The sequence below is a fragment of the Gracilinanus agilis genome, chromosome 4 (assembly GCF_016433145.1).
Source record: "Gracilinanus agilis isolate LMUSP501 chromosome 4, AgileGrace, whole genome shotgun sequence".
NCBI lineage: Eukaryota > Metazoa > Chordata > Mammalia > Didelphimorphia > Didelphidae > Gracilinanus > Gracilinanus agilis.
This window is the reverse complement of record NC_058133.1, coordinates 495,607,454-495,623,646: the sequence shown is the minus strand read 5'-3', so window position 1 is coordinate 495,623,646 and position 16,193 is coordinate 495,607,454. Positions and strand designations below refer to the sequence as shown.

General features: G+C 39.4%; 1 protein-coding gene across 1 annotated transcript in view; it reads right to left on the bottom strand.

The window, feature by feature from the left end:
• The window catches only part of CALN1 (calneuron 1), a 521,529-nt gene that overhangs the window by 14,219 nt on the left and 491,117 nt on the right, over positions 1-16,193 (bottom strand). Inside the window, exon 6 of the mRNA XM_044673040.1 lies at positions 11,209-11,365. Coding sequence (XP_044528975.1) covers positions 11,209-11,365 — 157 coding nt within the window. The remainder of the gene's footprint in view (positions 1-11,208; positions 11,366-16,193) is intronic.

Below are 16,193 nucleotides of genomic sequence, written 5' to 3'. Positions count from 1 at the left end.
GGGGGGGGGGAACTAGCCCAGGTTAGAAACAGAACACATCAAAGCTCCCATGATGATCAGTCGTGGGACTAAGCTTATGAGAGATCAATGCATTTTCAGCTTGGGTGAGAAAGCAATCCATTCTCAAAAGGAGAAAAAGAAAAGAAAGCTAGAAAGAGTCATGCATTGTTATTAAAACTCATGGGGCATTCATCTGCTCACTGGTCCATCCTGTTCTCATTTGGTACTCAGTCCTCCCTTACATAGGTGAGATATTATCATCAATACAATACAAATAGCCAACTACTTATAACCTGAGTGAATGAATTGCCTCAAAATGATAAACTCTCTGGTATTAACAATAATAAATGAGAGGCAGTAGGACATGGTGGATAGTAAGCCAGCCTCAGAGTCAGGAAGACCTGAGTTTGAAGCCATCTCTGATATAATATGGTGAAGTGGAAAAGGGGCTCAATTTAGAGCCTGAGGATCTGAGTTCAAATCCTAGCTCAGATCGTAGACAAATTCTTTAACTTCTCTTTGCCTCAGTTTCTCCTCTGTAACATGAGAGAATTGGATTAGGCGGTCTCTGAGCTTTAGTTCTCTGATTCCTTTTGCTCTTGCTCTCTCTCCTCTGGCTAAATCCTAACATTCCAGGGCCTTGCCCTGATGCTGAATCCCAAGGACCCTTCCAGGTGGGCCTTTCTAGTTCTCTGCAGCTGACCTCATCTGTAGGTACTGTCTTCCCTAATTTGAATGTGAACTCTTTGAGAGAGGAGTGTCTGGCTTTTCTTTTCATATTCTCAGCTTTGTACTTGACACCTAGTAAATGATTAAGAAAAAGCTTTTCTAACCCAGTCCATCCCATGACCTGTGAGTTCCTTCATCTCTTAGTGCCCCAGGTAATCCTCTAAGGCTGCAGACAAGGGGCCCAGATCTCCAAAGGTGGAAGGAGTACCTCACCAGGGGTTTCCCTGAACCAATGAAATCACTGGCCTGACCCAATATAACAACATTAATAATGTGAATGTCTGGCATTTACAGAATTTGAAGTGTTTTACATACATTATTTCCTCTGACCTTCATAACAATCCTGGGAGGGCATGACCACGGGTATTATTATTTCTGTTTTATAGATGAGGAAACAATGTGGGAATGGGAATGAAGAGTCCAAGGACACAGGGAGTCAGACACAGACAGCACAGGAAGGACAGAGAAAAGGTTCAAATGTGGATCTTCCAGCTTCATAGACATGCTTTTATCTATCTCCCATTGAAAAATAAGAATACAATACATATGTGTGTACACACAATGATCATGAGCTTATAGGGTCATACATTTGGAGGTGGAAGGGACCTGAGAGGCTATAAGTCTAACTTTCTCATTTTACAGATGAGGAAATTGAGGCACAGAGCCTTTGAATCACTTTCCTGGAGTCACCCAGGTCATAGGTACCTGAGATAGGATTCAAACCCAGGTCTTCTTGATTCTAAGTTCTGTGCGCCATCTGTCATACCAGGCTTCCCCCAAATAGCCAACCAGTGCTCCAATGTATCTGTGCTCTCATAAATACGGAAACTTCTTTCAATGCTATGGATTATAGACTCTCCATCTCCTCTAACTTTGGTCAGTATCCTCCCAGAAGTCTGTTCCAGAAGCCTGGCTTCTTTCTTTCTTCCTTTCTTCCCTTCCCTTCCCTTCCCTTCCCTTCCCTTCCCTTCCCTTCCCTTCCCTTCCCTTCCCTTCCCTTCCTTTTTCCTTTCCTTTTTCCTTTCCTTTCCTTTTTCCTTTCCTTTCCCTTTTCCTTTCCTTTTTCCTTTCCTTTTTCCTTTCCTTTCCTTTTTCCTTTCCTTTCCTCCCTCCCTCCCTCAGACTGACTACTGAAGATTTTATTCCAGCCACAGCAACTCTTAAAGACAACATACTAAGTCAGAAGGGCTAGACTCATAATAGAAGCTAGCTGGTACAGCACAAAGAGAGCTGTTGTTGGAGTCAAGAAGACCTGAGTTCAAATCTTTTCTTCTTCAGACACTAGCTTTGAGACCCAAGGCAAAGCATATAACATGTTTCCATTTACTACTCTGTAAAAGATAGCTTAATGACAGCATCTACCTGCCAAAGTTGCTGTTGAAGACAAAATTAAATATTTGTTTAAAAAAAACTTTAAAGTTTTTGTATATGGTAGTAATTATTATTTATATCAGTCATTTAAAAAAGCTGTTCCTAAATTTTTGGAACAATGATATAACTGGCCTTATTTTGTTGTTATTATGATCCACTAAATGTGACAACATTTTATTCTGTAGGACCCTGAATTTAAGAATCCAGGAGGGTATCCTACTAGGCTATCTTAGAGGATACTAGGATAATTCTTTTCTTTTTTTTTTAATCCTCACCTTTTATCTTGGAATTGATTCTAGGTTTTGATTTTAAGACTGAAGAATAAAAAGAGCTAGGCAATTGGAGTTAAGTGACTTGCCCAAGGTCACATGACCAGGCAATGTCTGAAGTTAGATTTAAAGCAGGTCCTCCCAAGTCTAGATCTAGTACTTTATCCAGTGTGTCATCTAGCTGCCTCTGCTAACATAATTCTCAAAAGAAGTTTCTTTGAGCCAGCTAAAGACATGCAGAAGAGAAGCAAGCCCTGTCACTGGGAAGATCACATCACATCACAGCAAGCTACTATTTATTATGATTTTTAAAATTATCCCATTTTTGTTGATATCTTTGTTTTTTATATCATATTGATTTCTCAGTATCTACTTCTCTCATCTAGCTGTCTATCCTTGTAACAAAGATTTTAAAATGCAGGTGGATGAGTCAGAAAGAGCAGAGTTTAAAAATCTGATCTCAGATACTAATTGTGTGACCCTGGGCAAAACACTTAATTCTGCCTGCCTCAATTTTCTCAGCTGTAAAATGGGGATAATAACAGCACTGACTGCCCAGAGTCAGGAGGATCAAAGGAGATCATAAGATAAAATGCTTGGTTATTTCATTTACAAATTTATAATAATAAGGTTTATAATATATTATAAGTTTATAATAAGTATAAGCTTGTAATACTAATATAATTATAATTCATTTATACAGTTTTGTTTATAAGATAAAATTCTTAAAGAAAAAGAAGGGAAGCCAGTTGTCAAAACTAGCCAACACACTGACCAGCTCTGATCATATATTCAGTATTCCACACCTCAGAACACTATTTAAGAAAGAGGTTTGTCAGGAAAACAAGTAAATTCCTGCTATTCTCCCAGAGGAATCAAGTCTCCTCCTGCTGGAGCTTGCTTTATTTTGTAGCTTATTTAGGATTTCATTGATATAGGGAGCTCTAGTGAGACAGTGAGGTGTTACAGTGGATAGACTCAGACCCAGAGTCAATCAGACTCATCGTCCTAAGTTCAAATACTACCTCAGATACTTACTAGCTATATGACCCTAATCAAGTCACTTCACCTTATTTGCTTCAGTTTCCTCATCTATAAAATGAGCCAGAGAAGGAAATGGCAAACCACTCCAGTATCTTTGCCAAAAAAAACCCCCAAACAACCAAATAGGGTCCCAAAGAGTCAGACATGCCTAAAAAACAACTGAATGAGTGAGGAAACTCCCTTTACTTATGCAGTTCACTACTTGCGCTGTGACTTACGGTCTTCAAGAGTTTCTTATGCCCCTAAGAGGTTAAATAATTTCTTCAGAGTCACAAAGCAGCCAGTATGTATCAGAAGCTTCCCTCAAAACCCATTCTTCCTGATTGCTAGGTAATGTCTCTTCAGTGTTCCAGGAAACCTCTGAATTTTATATTTATTATGCATATATTTTGTATTTATTTATTCATATACCTGTTGTCCCCCAACATAACATAAACTCTTTGAGGGCAAGAATATGTCATCTTTCCCTTGGAATCCTCAGCACCTAGGACAGTGCCAGGCACATAGTGGCCAGTTAATAAATGCTTGCTGGTTGCCTATGTCTCCAAAAGACTTTTTGAATGCATGGAAACCCTAAGATTTCTTTTATGACCTGAACAGAATTTCTACACTTGTCACCTTATACAGATATGAGATGGACAATCTGCCTAATGAAGCCCCCAAACCCCCAAAGGAAGAATAATGAAAGCTGAGAGTGAATGTGAGAGTCACGGGATTATAGGATCTGAGAATTAATAATAATAGTGGTACTAGTGTTTGGCAGAACAGATAGGATGCTAGGTCTGGAGTCAGGAAGACTCATCTTCCTGAGTTCAAATCTGACCTCATACACTTACTAGCTGTGTGATCCTGGACAAGTCACTTTATTCTGTCTCAGTTTCCTCATCTTTCAAATGAGCTGGGGAAGGAAATGGCAAACCACTCCAGTATCTCTGTCAAGAAAACTCTAAGCAGGGTCAGAAAAAGTCAGACCAACTGAAATTCCTAAACAATAAAAGGCTAGTATTTCTATATAACTAGATTCTCAGTGTAAGAAAATATATGGCAGCCATGTTGAGTCAAGGATGATGGACAGTTACCTGCTTAGAATGCAGAATGGACTGAGCTTGGCATGAGCCTGGCATGAGCCAAGGCACTTAGGCTTGGGTATAAAAGGAACAGATCTGAACCCATCTTGGTCTCAGTTGGAGATTTTTGGGTGAGAGTGGATAGGGTTTAGGCAATACTCTCTTTACTCAGCAACCAGCTTTAGCTATCAGACTGATACAACTGTGTTCCATCAATCTCTGTTTCCTGATTATAATCAGCTAGAAGATCAGCAAAGATACCAGTCATTCAGCAGGGTCAAACCTTGATTCAGACCTCAGCCAGGCTGTCAGCCAACCAAAATCCTTGACCAACAATATCCAAGTAAAGTTCAACAACACCCTGGCTCACCATATAGCGCATAACAGTGAAGCTGGAAATGATGAACATCATCCTTCCCACTGCCATTTTTCCCTTTTTATCAGTCCCAAGACTGACATAACAACAGAGATGGTAATAGTAGGGGAGGAAAGTCATACTGCCTGCAGGCCTCGATTTCCTCATCTGCAGAATTCGGGCTTTGGATTAGTTAGGTCTAAAGTCATTTGCAAGTCCAGCTTTCTGAGTCTACAAAAGTGGTCAAACTCTGATTAACTCTAATGATCAAACTTGGTCCTATAAGACTAATGATGAATTATACTTCTTTCCTCCTAGTAAAGAGGTGGAGGCCCACAGATATAAAATGTGGTATACATCCTCAGACCCAGTATCTGTGACAATTGATTCTTCTTATTTCTGGGTCTTTGTCACAAGAGAGGGTTCTATGGTATCTGGGTGTGCATATGTATATAACGGTTAAGTAGAATCAAATGTGTTTTAAACACTGAAGGCATCCTGCTATGTCTCAGACACTGTGCTAAGTGCTTTACAAATATGATCTCACTTGAGCCTCAGAAGACTTCTGTGAATAACAGGTGCTATTATTATTAACCCCATTTTATAGATGGGGAAACAGAGGTTAAGTGACTTGTTGAAGGTCATCCATCTAGTATCAGAGGCTAGATTTGAACTCAGGTCTTCCTGACTCTGGGTTCATGTTCTATCAACTACACCACCTCTCCTATCTTTTTTCTGAGCAGGTGCTTAATAGATGTTTAATGATGGTCCAGAACAATTCCAAAGGACTCAAGATGAAAAATGCTCTCCACCTCAGGAGAGAGAACTGTAGGAATCTCAATACAAAGTCAAGCATACCATTGTTCATTTTATTTTCTTCATGATTTTTCCTTTGATATGAGTCTTCTTCCATAGGATGAATATGAAAATATGTTTTCATGATCCCACACATGTACAACCTGGATTAAATTGTTTACCATCTCAGGGGAAGAAAGGAGGAACAATTTGGAACTCAAAATGTTAGAAAATGGATGTTAGAAAAATGTACCTGTAATTGGGGAAAAGAAAATAACATTGAACTAAAAAAACAAACTGAAAGCATAAATAAGGCTGCCTCCCAAAAGACCTTAAAGGTTCTTGGGGGTACAATAATAGGGAGGAATCAAGTGGAACAATTGGCCACATACCCTGGTTATCTTTGTTGTTCAGCTATTTTCAGTCATATCTGACTCTTCATGACCCCATTTGGGGTTTTCTTGGCAAAGATACTGGAGTAGTTTGCCATTTCCTTTTCTAGCTCATTTGACAGATGAGGAAATTGAGGCAAACAGAGTTATATGACTTGCCCAGAATCATACAACCAGTAAACTGAACTTGAATTCAGATCTTCCTGACTCCAGTCCTTTGCTCTATCCACTGTGCCACCTAGCTGCCTCCCCGATATCTTTATGGAGTTGCAAATAACTAAGGTATGCAGGTCATCCTTTAAATGATAACATTAAGTATATTATCCCTTGGATTTTACAGGGATCCGTGTAATGAAAGTTAACTTCTGGCTACCAGTCATTGATAGTGCAACATTCGTTCACTGAAATAACATTAATTTATAATTTATGGTGATCTGGAAGGGATCTTAGAAACCATTTGGTTCACGAGCCCTTTCAATGTACAGAAGAAACTCAGGCCCAGAGAGGAAGAGACAAAACCCAAAGCCACATAGTTAATAAGAGGCAGGATTGGAATCCCAAAGAGATTTTTTTTAATGGGAAAGGACCTCTCTGTACAACAATATTTATAGCTTCTCTCTTTGTGATGGCAAAGAATTGAAAACTAAAGGAATGTCTCTCAATTGGGGAATGACTGAATAAATTGTGGTATATGATGGTGATGGAATACTATTTTTTATGTGAATTGATGCAGAGTGAAACAAGCAGAACCAGGAGAACACTATACACAGTAACTGAAATATTGTGGAACGATCAAACATGATAGACTTTGCTACTAATAACAATGCAATGATCCAGGACTCATGAAAAAGAATGCTATCCAGCTCCAGAGAAAGAACCATTGGAGCAGAAGTGCAGATGAAAACATATGATTTATCACTTGTTTATTTGGATATATGATTTGGGGTTTTGGTTTTATAAGATTATTCACCTATGAAAAGGAATAATGTGGAAATATGTTTTGAATGATAATACATGTATAACCTAGAAAAAAATTTTAAAGATTTTAAAAAAGAAGCAGGATTGGAAGTAGAGCCTACATATTCCTGACTCACCCTCCATGGTTCTTTTTCCTACGTCACTCTCTATTTGCTAAGCAAGTCATTGTGTGGACAAGATGGCAGGGGGCATGTTTAATCTACTTAAGGAGAACAAACTGTTTCCAAGTAGCTTGGCAGCCTTTGTTTGCAGCCAACAAATATGATTTCCCCCCTAAAAATACCGTTTAGCATATTTATTAAAGCAGGACCGGCAGGACCTCAAGTTGGAAGCAGTTTGTTAACCATCAGTTTGTGGTACAACATGTACTCTGCACACAATTAAAATACGTTTTTTAAATAGCCTTTTAGTTCAGACTTATCTTTAGCCCAGACTGGAATTTCCCCAAGTTAATCAAAATCAGTGAAGTTTCTCTGGACGAAAGGCTTCTCTACTAACAATTCCTCATGGAGAAAATTTATTACCCCAGGAGATTCACTCATCCCTTTCCCCAAGATCTTTTCATTGAGCCAACCTCAATTTTTTTTGTTTTTGGAATATTTCAGCATCTGATTATATGAGCTAGAATCCCCAAAGGGTTCTGTCCGTTTTTTTTTAATAATGTAGCTCTGTTTGGAGATAATCTATCTAGAAAGTGCTTGGGTCTTTTCTTATGTGGGAATTTGACTCTTGGGAAAGGGATCATAAGATTTTAGAGTTAGAGCTAGACTAGAAGGAACCTCAGTGACCACCTATCCAGCCCAACTTCTTCATTTTACCTTTGAAGAAAATGAGGCCAAGAAAGATTATGCTGCTACCTACTCCAAAGTCAAGGTCATGAAGGGAGCAGATGACAGAACTAGAAATGTAGCCTTGGTCTCCTGCTTCCAACACTTCCAACGCTCTCTCTACTTTCTCACACCTAGCAGCTTACAAAGATTGCTATTTTCGGCTTTGGTCAACTCTGAGTGGGCAGCTAGGTGGTACAGTGGATGGGGTACTGGGCCTAGAGTCAAGAAGACTCATCTACCTGAGTTCGAATCCAGCCGCAGACACTTACTATGTGATCCTGGGCAAGTCACTTAACCCTGTTTGCTTCAAATTTTTCATCTGTCAAATGAGCTGGAGAAGGAAATGGCAAACTTCTCCAGTATCTCTGCCAAGAAAATCCCAGTGGGACCATAAAGAGTTGGACACAACTGAAAATGACTAAACAGCCATAGCTCTGAAAACCATCACTATGAAATATCCACCAATAGTATTTTTGCCATCAGTAATATAACAATTAGGAAATCATCATAGAATTCTATTTAATAATTTGACTTTGTTCAAAAATGTTTCCAAATGTACAAACAAAGAGGATTTAATTTGTTTAAGAAGCAAACTTTAAGCAGGTCGAAGAACTTTGAGTATTCTGTTATGGTAATGGACAGGATAACCTTAATGAAAATGGCTTTTATAGAAGCCCTAAACTTCAAAGTAGGAAGAAGTGGTTTACTTAGTTGTCAAGGAAACTCTTAATTGAAAATAAACCAAAAAAAAACAAGTGGAGAAAAATTGGCATGTGGCAATACATAGGATCCTAGATAATATCACATATTTATATAGCATTTAAAGATTTGCAAAACATTTTATCTATGTCATTTAATTCTCTAGGGAAAATTGAAGATATCATTAAATCATAGATTTAGAGAGGGAAAGATTGTATAATTCAATTTCCTCAATTCTACAGATAAGAAAGTTGTTACACAGAGCTGCACAGACTTGCCCTAAATCATTCTTAAGTCCACATGTGATTCTGGGATCTTTTAAACTAGTCCAAAGCAAGCACATGTAGGTGTGCTTTATTAAGTCTCAGAGGAAAAAAGCTATTTTTTAACCAGATAAGAAGAGACTTGGATGAAGCAGTGAAATTAAGCATTATCTGGTATTACCTATATTCAGGAAACTATTGCCATTGGCTGGATACCACCAGATGGAGGTACCATCTTTCACCTAGTGGTGAGTCCTGGAATTACAGGCAAAATGGATAGGAGGAAATAAGCCCATGTATTTCTAAACCTTGTCAAATCCTTATGTATACTATGAGATGGCACAGTCTAGAAGAGTTGCGCAGATGGGACATTCCCTAGAGAAAGGGGGAGCAGAAGTCTTCTTTTTTAAACCCTTACCTTCTGTCTTGGAATCAATAGTATGCATTGGTTCCAAGGCAGAAGAGTGGTAAGGGTAGGCAATGGGGGTTAAGTGACTTGCCCAGGGTCACCCAGCTAGGAAGTGTCTGAGGCCAGATCTGAACCTAGAACTTCCCTTCTCTAGGTCTGGCTCTCAATCCACTGAGCTACCCAGCTTCCCCCAGGGAGAAGAAGTCTTGATAGCATCATTCCCTTGATTTACTCCCAGCATCTCAACTGTCCAAAAGAACAGGCTTCATCTTTTTCACAAGGCTGTCTCTCCTCCAAAGTCCCTAGTTTTGGCCATAGGTAGCACTTTGCCTAAGTCTACCACCTAATAAACCCATGTCTTTTCTCTCTCCATCATCCTGCCTCCAATATCAGTAACTAGGTGTTGATGATTCTATCTCCACTTCCATTTGTCTTTCTTCATCACTTATACAGCCACCACCTTAGGTCAGGTCCTCATCAGTTTTCACCTATTCTATTATAGCAGCCTCCTACCTGGTCTCCTTACATCTAACTTCTCTCCTCTCCAACACAACCACCAAAATAATCTTCTTCCTTTTTTTAATTCTATTTTTAAAAAAAAAACACCCTCATCTTCTGACTTAGAATTGAGGCAAAGTACTGGGTCCACAGAAGAAGAGCTATAAATGGTTGGCAATTAGGGTTAAGTGACTTGTCCAGAATCACACAGTTAGGATGTGTCTGAGGTCAAATTTGAACCCAGGATCTCCCATCCCTAGGTCTTGTCCTTTATCTGCAGATCAACCTAGCTGCCCATCACTAAAACAATCTTCTGAAGGACAGGACTGACCACATCACACCTCCTTCTACTCAAAAAATTTCAGCAGCTTCCTATTGCATCAGTGACAAAAATACAATCTTCACTGCTTGATATTTAAGGAAGGACTTCCATGATTTGCCTCAACCCACCTTTCTAGCATCATTTCACATTTCTCCTCTTCATTACTTCCTCAAGTCATGGCACAATGTCTAGCACATAGAAGACTATCTATAAATGTCTACTACTTGATTATTTTGTAGCAGGACAGTGTGCTGAGTACAGAGAATAAAAGATGATAAAAATGTAACTTCTCTGAAAGCAGGAACTTTGTCACCTTTGTCTTTTTAGCCTAGCTTTTAATATATTTCTTGGCACCTAGTAGGTGCTTGATAAATGTTTTCTTGATTGCCCAATTATTTGTTTGACTGATTGATAGTTTGTTAGCACCTAGAGGGCAGGGACTCTCTTTTGCCTCTTTGTATTTTCAGTTCTTAGAAAAGTGCCTGCCACATAGTAGGTGCTTAAATGTTTTTTGAATTGAATTTACATGCTTGAGTTTCAGCTAAGGGCTCCATGAACTCAACATTACATGAAGCAGTCAGGCAGTAAGGCAGTTACTAAATGCTTGCCTGCCTTTATACACTCCAAAGGTCTATCTTCCATGCTTGCTATCTCCTTCCTCCTTTCTTCCTCTCAATCCTTATCTTTTTTTCAAAGTTTCTCTTGGGTACCAGCTCTGGAAATCCTTCTAATCCCTGAAGTCATTTTTGCCTTTTTATTGCCATTGCCCAGAACAATTCCTGGCACAAAGTGGACATTCACTAAATACTTGTTGATTGACTGATTATTCCTAGAACACCTCACCTGGATCTCTCCCTTGTTCCTACTGGTGGAATTTAAACTCCATGAGGGCAGGGACTCTTTGGTGTGTATCTTTATAACCCCAGTGCCTCCTTGCACATGAGCTATGCTTAATAAATGGGGAATTGAAAATGCTGGAACAAGGCAGAGTTCCATACCTCCAAGAGGCAGACATTCTAAGTAACTTCAGTTTTTTTTTTGCTTTGAAAATATAGCAAAAACTTTCCAGAGGGGAGACCAGATGCGTTCTTCATATACCAAGGTCAGGGCAGCAGATGCTTATCTGCCCATCTAAATTCTGGAAGGCATAAGAGTAGGTTTACAGTGGGTCAGGCAAAGGGACCTACCTCCTTCAAACTCTGTCTGGCAGTTTCCTGAGTTCTCATTCAAGCTCTCTTCCTCATTGATAATAATGTTTTCAATGTCCTTCATTGTTAGGTGATCCCGGAATGCATGGTACAGGATATGCTTCAGCTCTTCCAGCGTTATCCTTTGCATGTCAAACTGCGGAAACAGAGATGGTGAGTTGGTTGGAGTATGACCAGTGGATACACAGCTACATCATGTCTCTCTGAGACAGCCAAGAAACAATGAAGTTACAGGTCCTTCTCCAAGGTCCAGCTCTAACTGCAGTGCTTGGCATGTAGTAGGTGCTTAATAAATATTAGTTGGATTGAGCCTGGAATCAATTACTCAGGAATGGAAATGTAGAGCCTGGAAGGGCTTTAAAAGCCCTTTTAGACTCTAGTCTAAACCCTCATATTTTACAGATAGAAACAGACTCAGAGAAATTTAACATTTCCAAAGGTCAATGAGAAATACCCAATGTATTATCCTGTGACTATGTAATATACTCTATTCACTTCTTTTATGTAAACATTTCCTGTATCTTGTTCCTGTCTCTAATATAGAAAGGCTAATAGTTAGTGAGAGATATAAAAAAAAATTAAATCAGGACAAAGAGTGAAACTTGTCTCAATTTTAGGAATTTTCCTAACTGGGGGCACTGAGCTATTGTGATCACATTATTAACTTTTCATTTGATAAAATTTCAATGAAACACTAGAGGAGGGGAACGTATGGACCCAAGAACCATAATATTTTTCCCAAGATAAAAAGTAAGCTAATTATTGTAACAAGTTGTGTCTGATTAAATCTCCAGAGATAAGTAGGTTAGAAAAGAGGAAGCAATTGCTGAATAAGAGGTTACACCAAACTACCACCAAGGAGGAGATAGGGAAGACTGTGAAGGATTTAGCTCCATCTTTTTTCCAACAGGGAGGAGGGAGCAGGAAGGATTGCCTACTGGCTGGCAAAATCTATACTCTGCTGTGAGACCTAATGGAATTATACTGAAAAATTCTTGACCTCCTTCCTCTCCAAATTGAACTCTTTGTTTAAACAAAGAAAAAATAATTAAGCAAAAGGTCCTAATCTGATTATTTCTGACAAATTATAGAACATGAGCAAGTATGCCTTAGTAATTCCCCTACCTCACCAAAGTCAGGAGGAAGGGAGATACAGCTCATTGTTTGTTCTTTAGGACCATTATTATTTTTTCATTTCCCAGAGCTCAGTTTCCTTTTTGTGATCCCCACCCCCTTCAATTTACATCACTGTAGTTATTAAAAGGAATTATGATATAGCAAATAGAGAGCCAACTTTGCATCAGGAAGACCTGGGTTTAAGTCCTACCTCTGGGAATCTTGATTCTATGACCTCAGTTGAATCATTTATTCTCTCATTGCTTCATACAACTAAGACTATAAATTGTACTCAGGAAGATATAAGAATTGTGCTCAATACAATTCCTGATCCTAATTTCAGAAGACTGCTGATTAAGCATCTCATCCTTCTCTTGACAGGGAGATGATAGACTCAAGATGCAGAATTGAGCATGATCAGGGTGGGAAACTGTTTTGTTTGACTATGCATATTTGTTACAAGGGTTTTGTTTTTCTTTATTTTCCAATGTTATAGCAAAGGACAAAGAAGAGAAGTTGAAGGGAGAGAAAATAAATATTTGTTAAGTAAAATTTTTTAAGATTTGTATTATGGGAAATGGCAGGATGGAATTCCTGCAGGATACAGGGTCAAGCCTCACCCAGAATTCCAGGGCTGCCATTTTCCATAATACACATTATAGACTATAGAGAAGATAATGACCTATATTGATGGAGGAGCTTCCTCAGTAGAAATTTCTGATACCAATGAAATCACAAGTCCAGACCAAAAAAGTTTAATTATATTTTACTTTTAGTTCAATTTGCTTTGTTCTGACTTGGTTCATATAAATTTTCCTAGGTGTACCTGAATTCCTCATAATTGTGATTCCTTACAACACAATAATATTCCATTACAAGTCATATGTGACAGTTTGTTCAACCATTCCCTAATTGATGGGCACTCAAAAAATGTGTTCTTAAGCAGTTGCCCATAAATCAAATCCAAATTCTCTCTTAAGTGCAAGGAAGTTGACAATTTAAAGGCCTCTTAAAAGGAGGAAATCCTTTTAAAACAGATAGTGGAAAGAGCACTGAATTTAGTGCCTAATTTGCTCCATGACCTTAAGCAATTTACTTCTCTCTGATTCTTGGTTTCTTCTTTTGTAAAATAAGAGGTTTAACAAAAGAACATAGATTAAGAGCAGGAGGACATCTTAGAGGTCATCTAGTTCAGCTTCTTCATTTCATAGAGGAGAAGACTGAGGACTAGAGAGGATAAGGGATTTGTTCAACGTCACGCAGGTAGTAAGTGGCAGAGCTGGATTTGAATCCAGATCCTCTGATTCCAAATCTAGAACTCTTTGCTATGCCATGTTGCCTATCCAGGCTCCTCCTTACTACCACTATTAAAGTCACTCCAACATGAAAATAATTGTATTCATTTATGGTATATATGCTTTGTCAATGCTTTACCTCTGACTTCTCATCCAACCTTCACAAGACCCTTCTGAAGTAAGAACATATTAGGTTTGAATTCCACTTAAGATTGTAGTTGCTCTAAATTCTATCCCTTCTAGTTCAAAATATATGATCCAATTGATTCTAAGGCAGAAGGTAAGGTTTTAAAAACAAAACTGGCAGCTGGGAGGTACTGTGGATAGTACATGAACCTGGAATCATGAAGACCAGAGTTCAAATATGGTCTCAAACACACTTGCTATCTGTGTGATCCTGGACAAATCACTTAACTTTGTTTGCCTCAGTTTACCTCATCTGAGCAGAAGAATGGTAAGGGCTAGGCAATGGGGGTTAAGTGACTTGCCCAGGATCACACAGCTAGGAATTGTCTGAGGCCAGATTTGAACCTAGGACCTCCTGTCTCTAGGTCTTGCTCTAAATCCACTGAACCACCCAACTGCCCCCTTATTAACATTAATAAATAAGGAAGCTGAGGTGCAGAGAGATTACAGAAATAGCCCTTGGTCTCACAGCTAGTTTCAACCTGGAACTTTTCTTAGCACCTGGGACCTCTTTACTCTAGAACATCCAAATATCCAAGTGGCCTTCTTACTCTGGAGGATCTCTCAGCTAACCCAAACCAGTTTTCTTTAACTGGTGAGTTCCTACTGGGACCTCCATTTTGTGGATGGTCTCAGGATGTACAATCTTCATTCTTCTCCTGACTGATCCTGATTCTCAGGACTTTCCAACCATGCCCCTAGTTGGGTACCATCATTCTCATCATTCATTCTCTCTCTCTCTCTCTCTCTCTCTCTCTCTCTCTCTCTCTCTCTCTCTCTCTCTCTCTCTCTCTCTCTTTCTCTCTCTCTTCCTTCCTTCCTTCCTTCCTTCCCTCTCTCCCTCAATAAATCTATAATTCTATGACTCCATAACCTCTAATGTTCCTTTTATCTCTAAATCTATGACTTTAAGTCACTTACATTTCCAGGACCTCAGTTTCCTCCTTTATAAAACCAGTGGGGTGGACTGGTTTTATAGATGGTTCCTGAGGTCAGTTTGAGTTCTGTATCTATGATCCTAAGAAAAACTGGAACACATAAAATCCTAGGGCATTACCATTTTGTAGACAACAACCTGCATCTTCAGACTCCCACCTCCAGCCTTTTCCTCCCCTCTTCCCCCTCCTCCTGTCTTCCTCTAGAAAGCAATTCCCACCTTATTTTCAGCCTGCATAGCAAGATGAAAGGTGGGTTACCCACTTATTGGCAAGACCTAGTGAAACATGTTCAAATTATACTGGGAAGTGGAAATGAAGGAGAGCGGTAAGGTGCAGGCTTCCTGGGCTGCCTTCTCACCCAGGCAAAAGTGGAGTCTGAAGTTATGTGCAGGGTCAGGCCAAGTATGTCCTGGTTCCAAGGAGATCTGGGCCAAACTCTCACCCAAGCTCAGGTGATGCTGAGCTGCCTTTCAGATTCAAAAGTAGAAAGTTCAATAGTCATAGTTGGGGAAAGCTGGTGGGATGGAAGTAGGGAGGGCTGTTAGGTAGGAAGGAAGGATGTCACAGTTTGTTGGCATTCATAGTAAGGAACTGGGACCTAATGACAAAGGGGATGGGTCCCACAGAAGAATTCTGAGCAGAGAAACCTCATGGCAAGTATGACAAAGTGAAAATAGCATTGACAGCAGGATTTGGCTCTTCCCATTTGTCAGAATCACCAGGTTGGGCAAGTTAAATGAGCTGTTAGGCAATATTAATCTTTCTGGCTCTCAGCCTCCTCATTGGTAAGCTCGGGATACCTACAGAATCCAGCTGATGGGCTTTTGTTCAGAGTAATGCTATGCAAGGCACTTCACTTCAGCTTCTTCATCTGTAAAATGAAGAGATTAGCCTGGATGACCTCTAGGATCTTTCCATAATAACAGCTAGCCTTTACACAGTGTTTTAACGTTTTTGGTTTTGCTCAGACTTTTTCAGTTTTGTCCAACTTTTTGTGACCCCATTTGGGGATTTATTGGTAAAGATACTGGAATGACTTGCCATTTATCTTCTCCATCTCACTTTACAGATAAGGAAACTGAGGCAAAACAGGGTTAACTGATTTGACTAGGCCCATACAGCTGGTAAATGTTGGAGGCTGGATCTGAACTCACAAGAGGAGTCTGCCTGTCTCATCCTGGACAACATTTGAGGCATGCATGAGCATTTTTCACTGAGGTTCACATGAAGCTTGCCATCCACTAACACCCTTAGCTCTTTTTCATACCAATGGCTTCCCCCATCCTGTGTTTTGTAAAGCTGATTTTTAAAGTCCACATATATAACTTTACATGTGCCTCTATTAAATTTCATCTTATGAAATTCAACACACTATTCTAGTCACTCATGATCTGTGGAGAATCAATTAAATAACAGGGTCTTCTAGAAT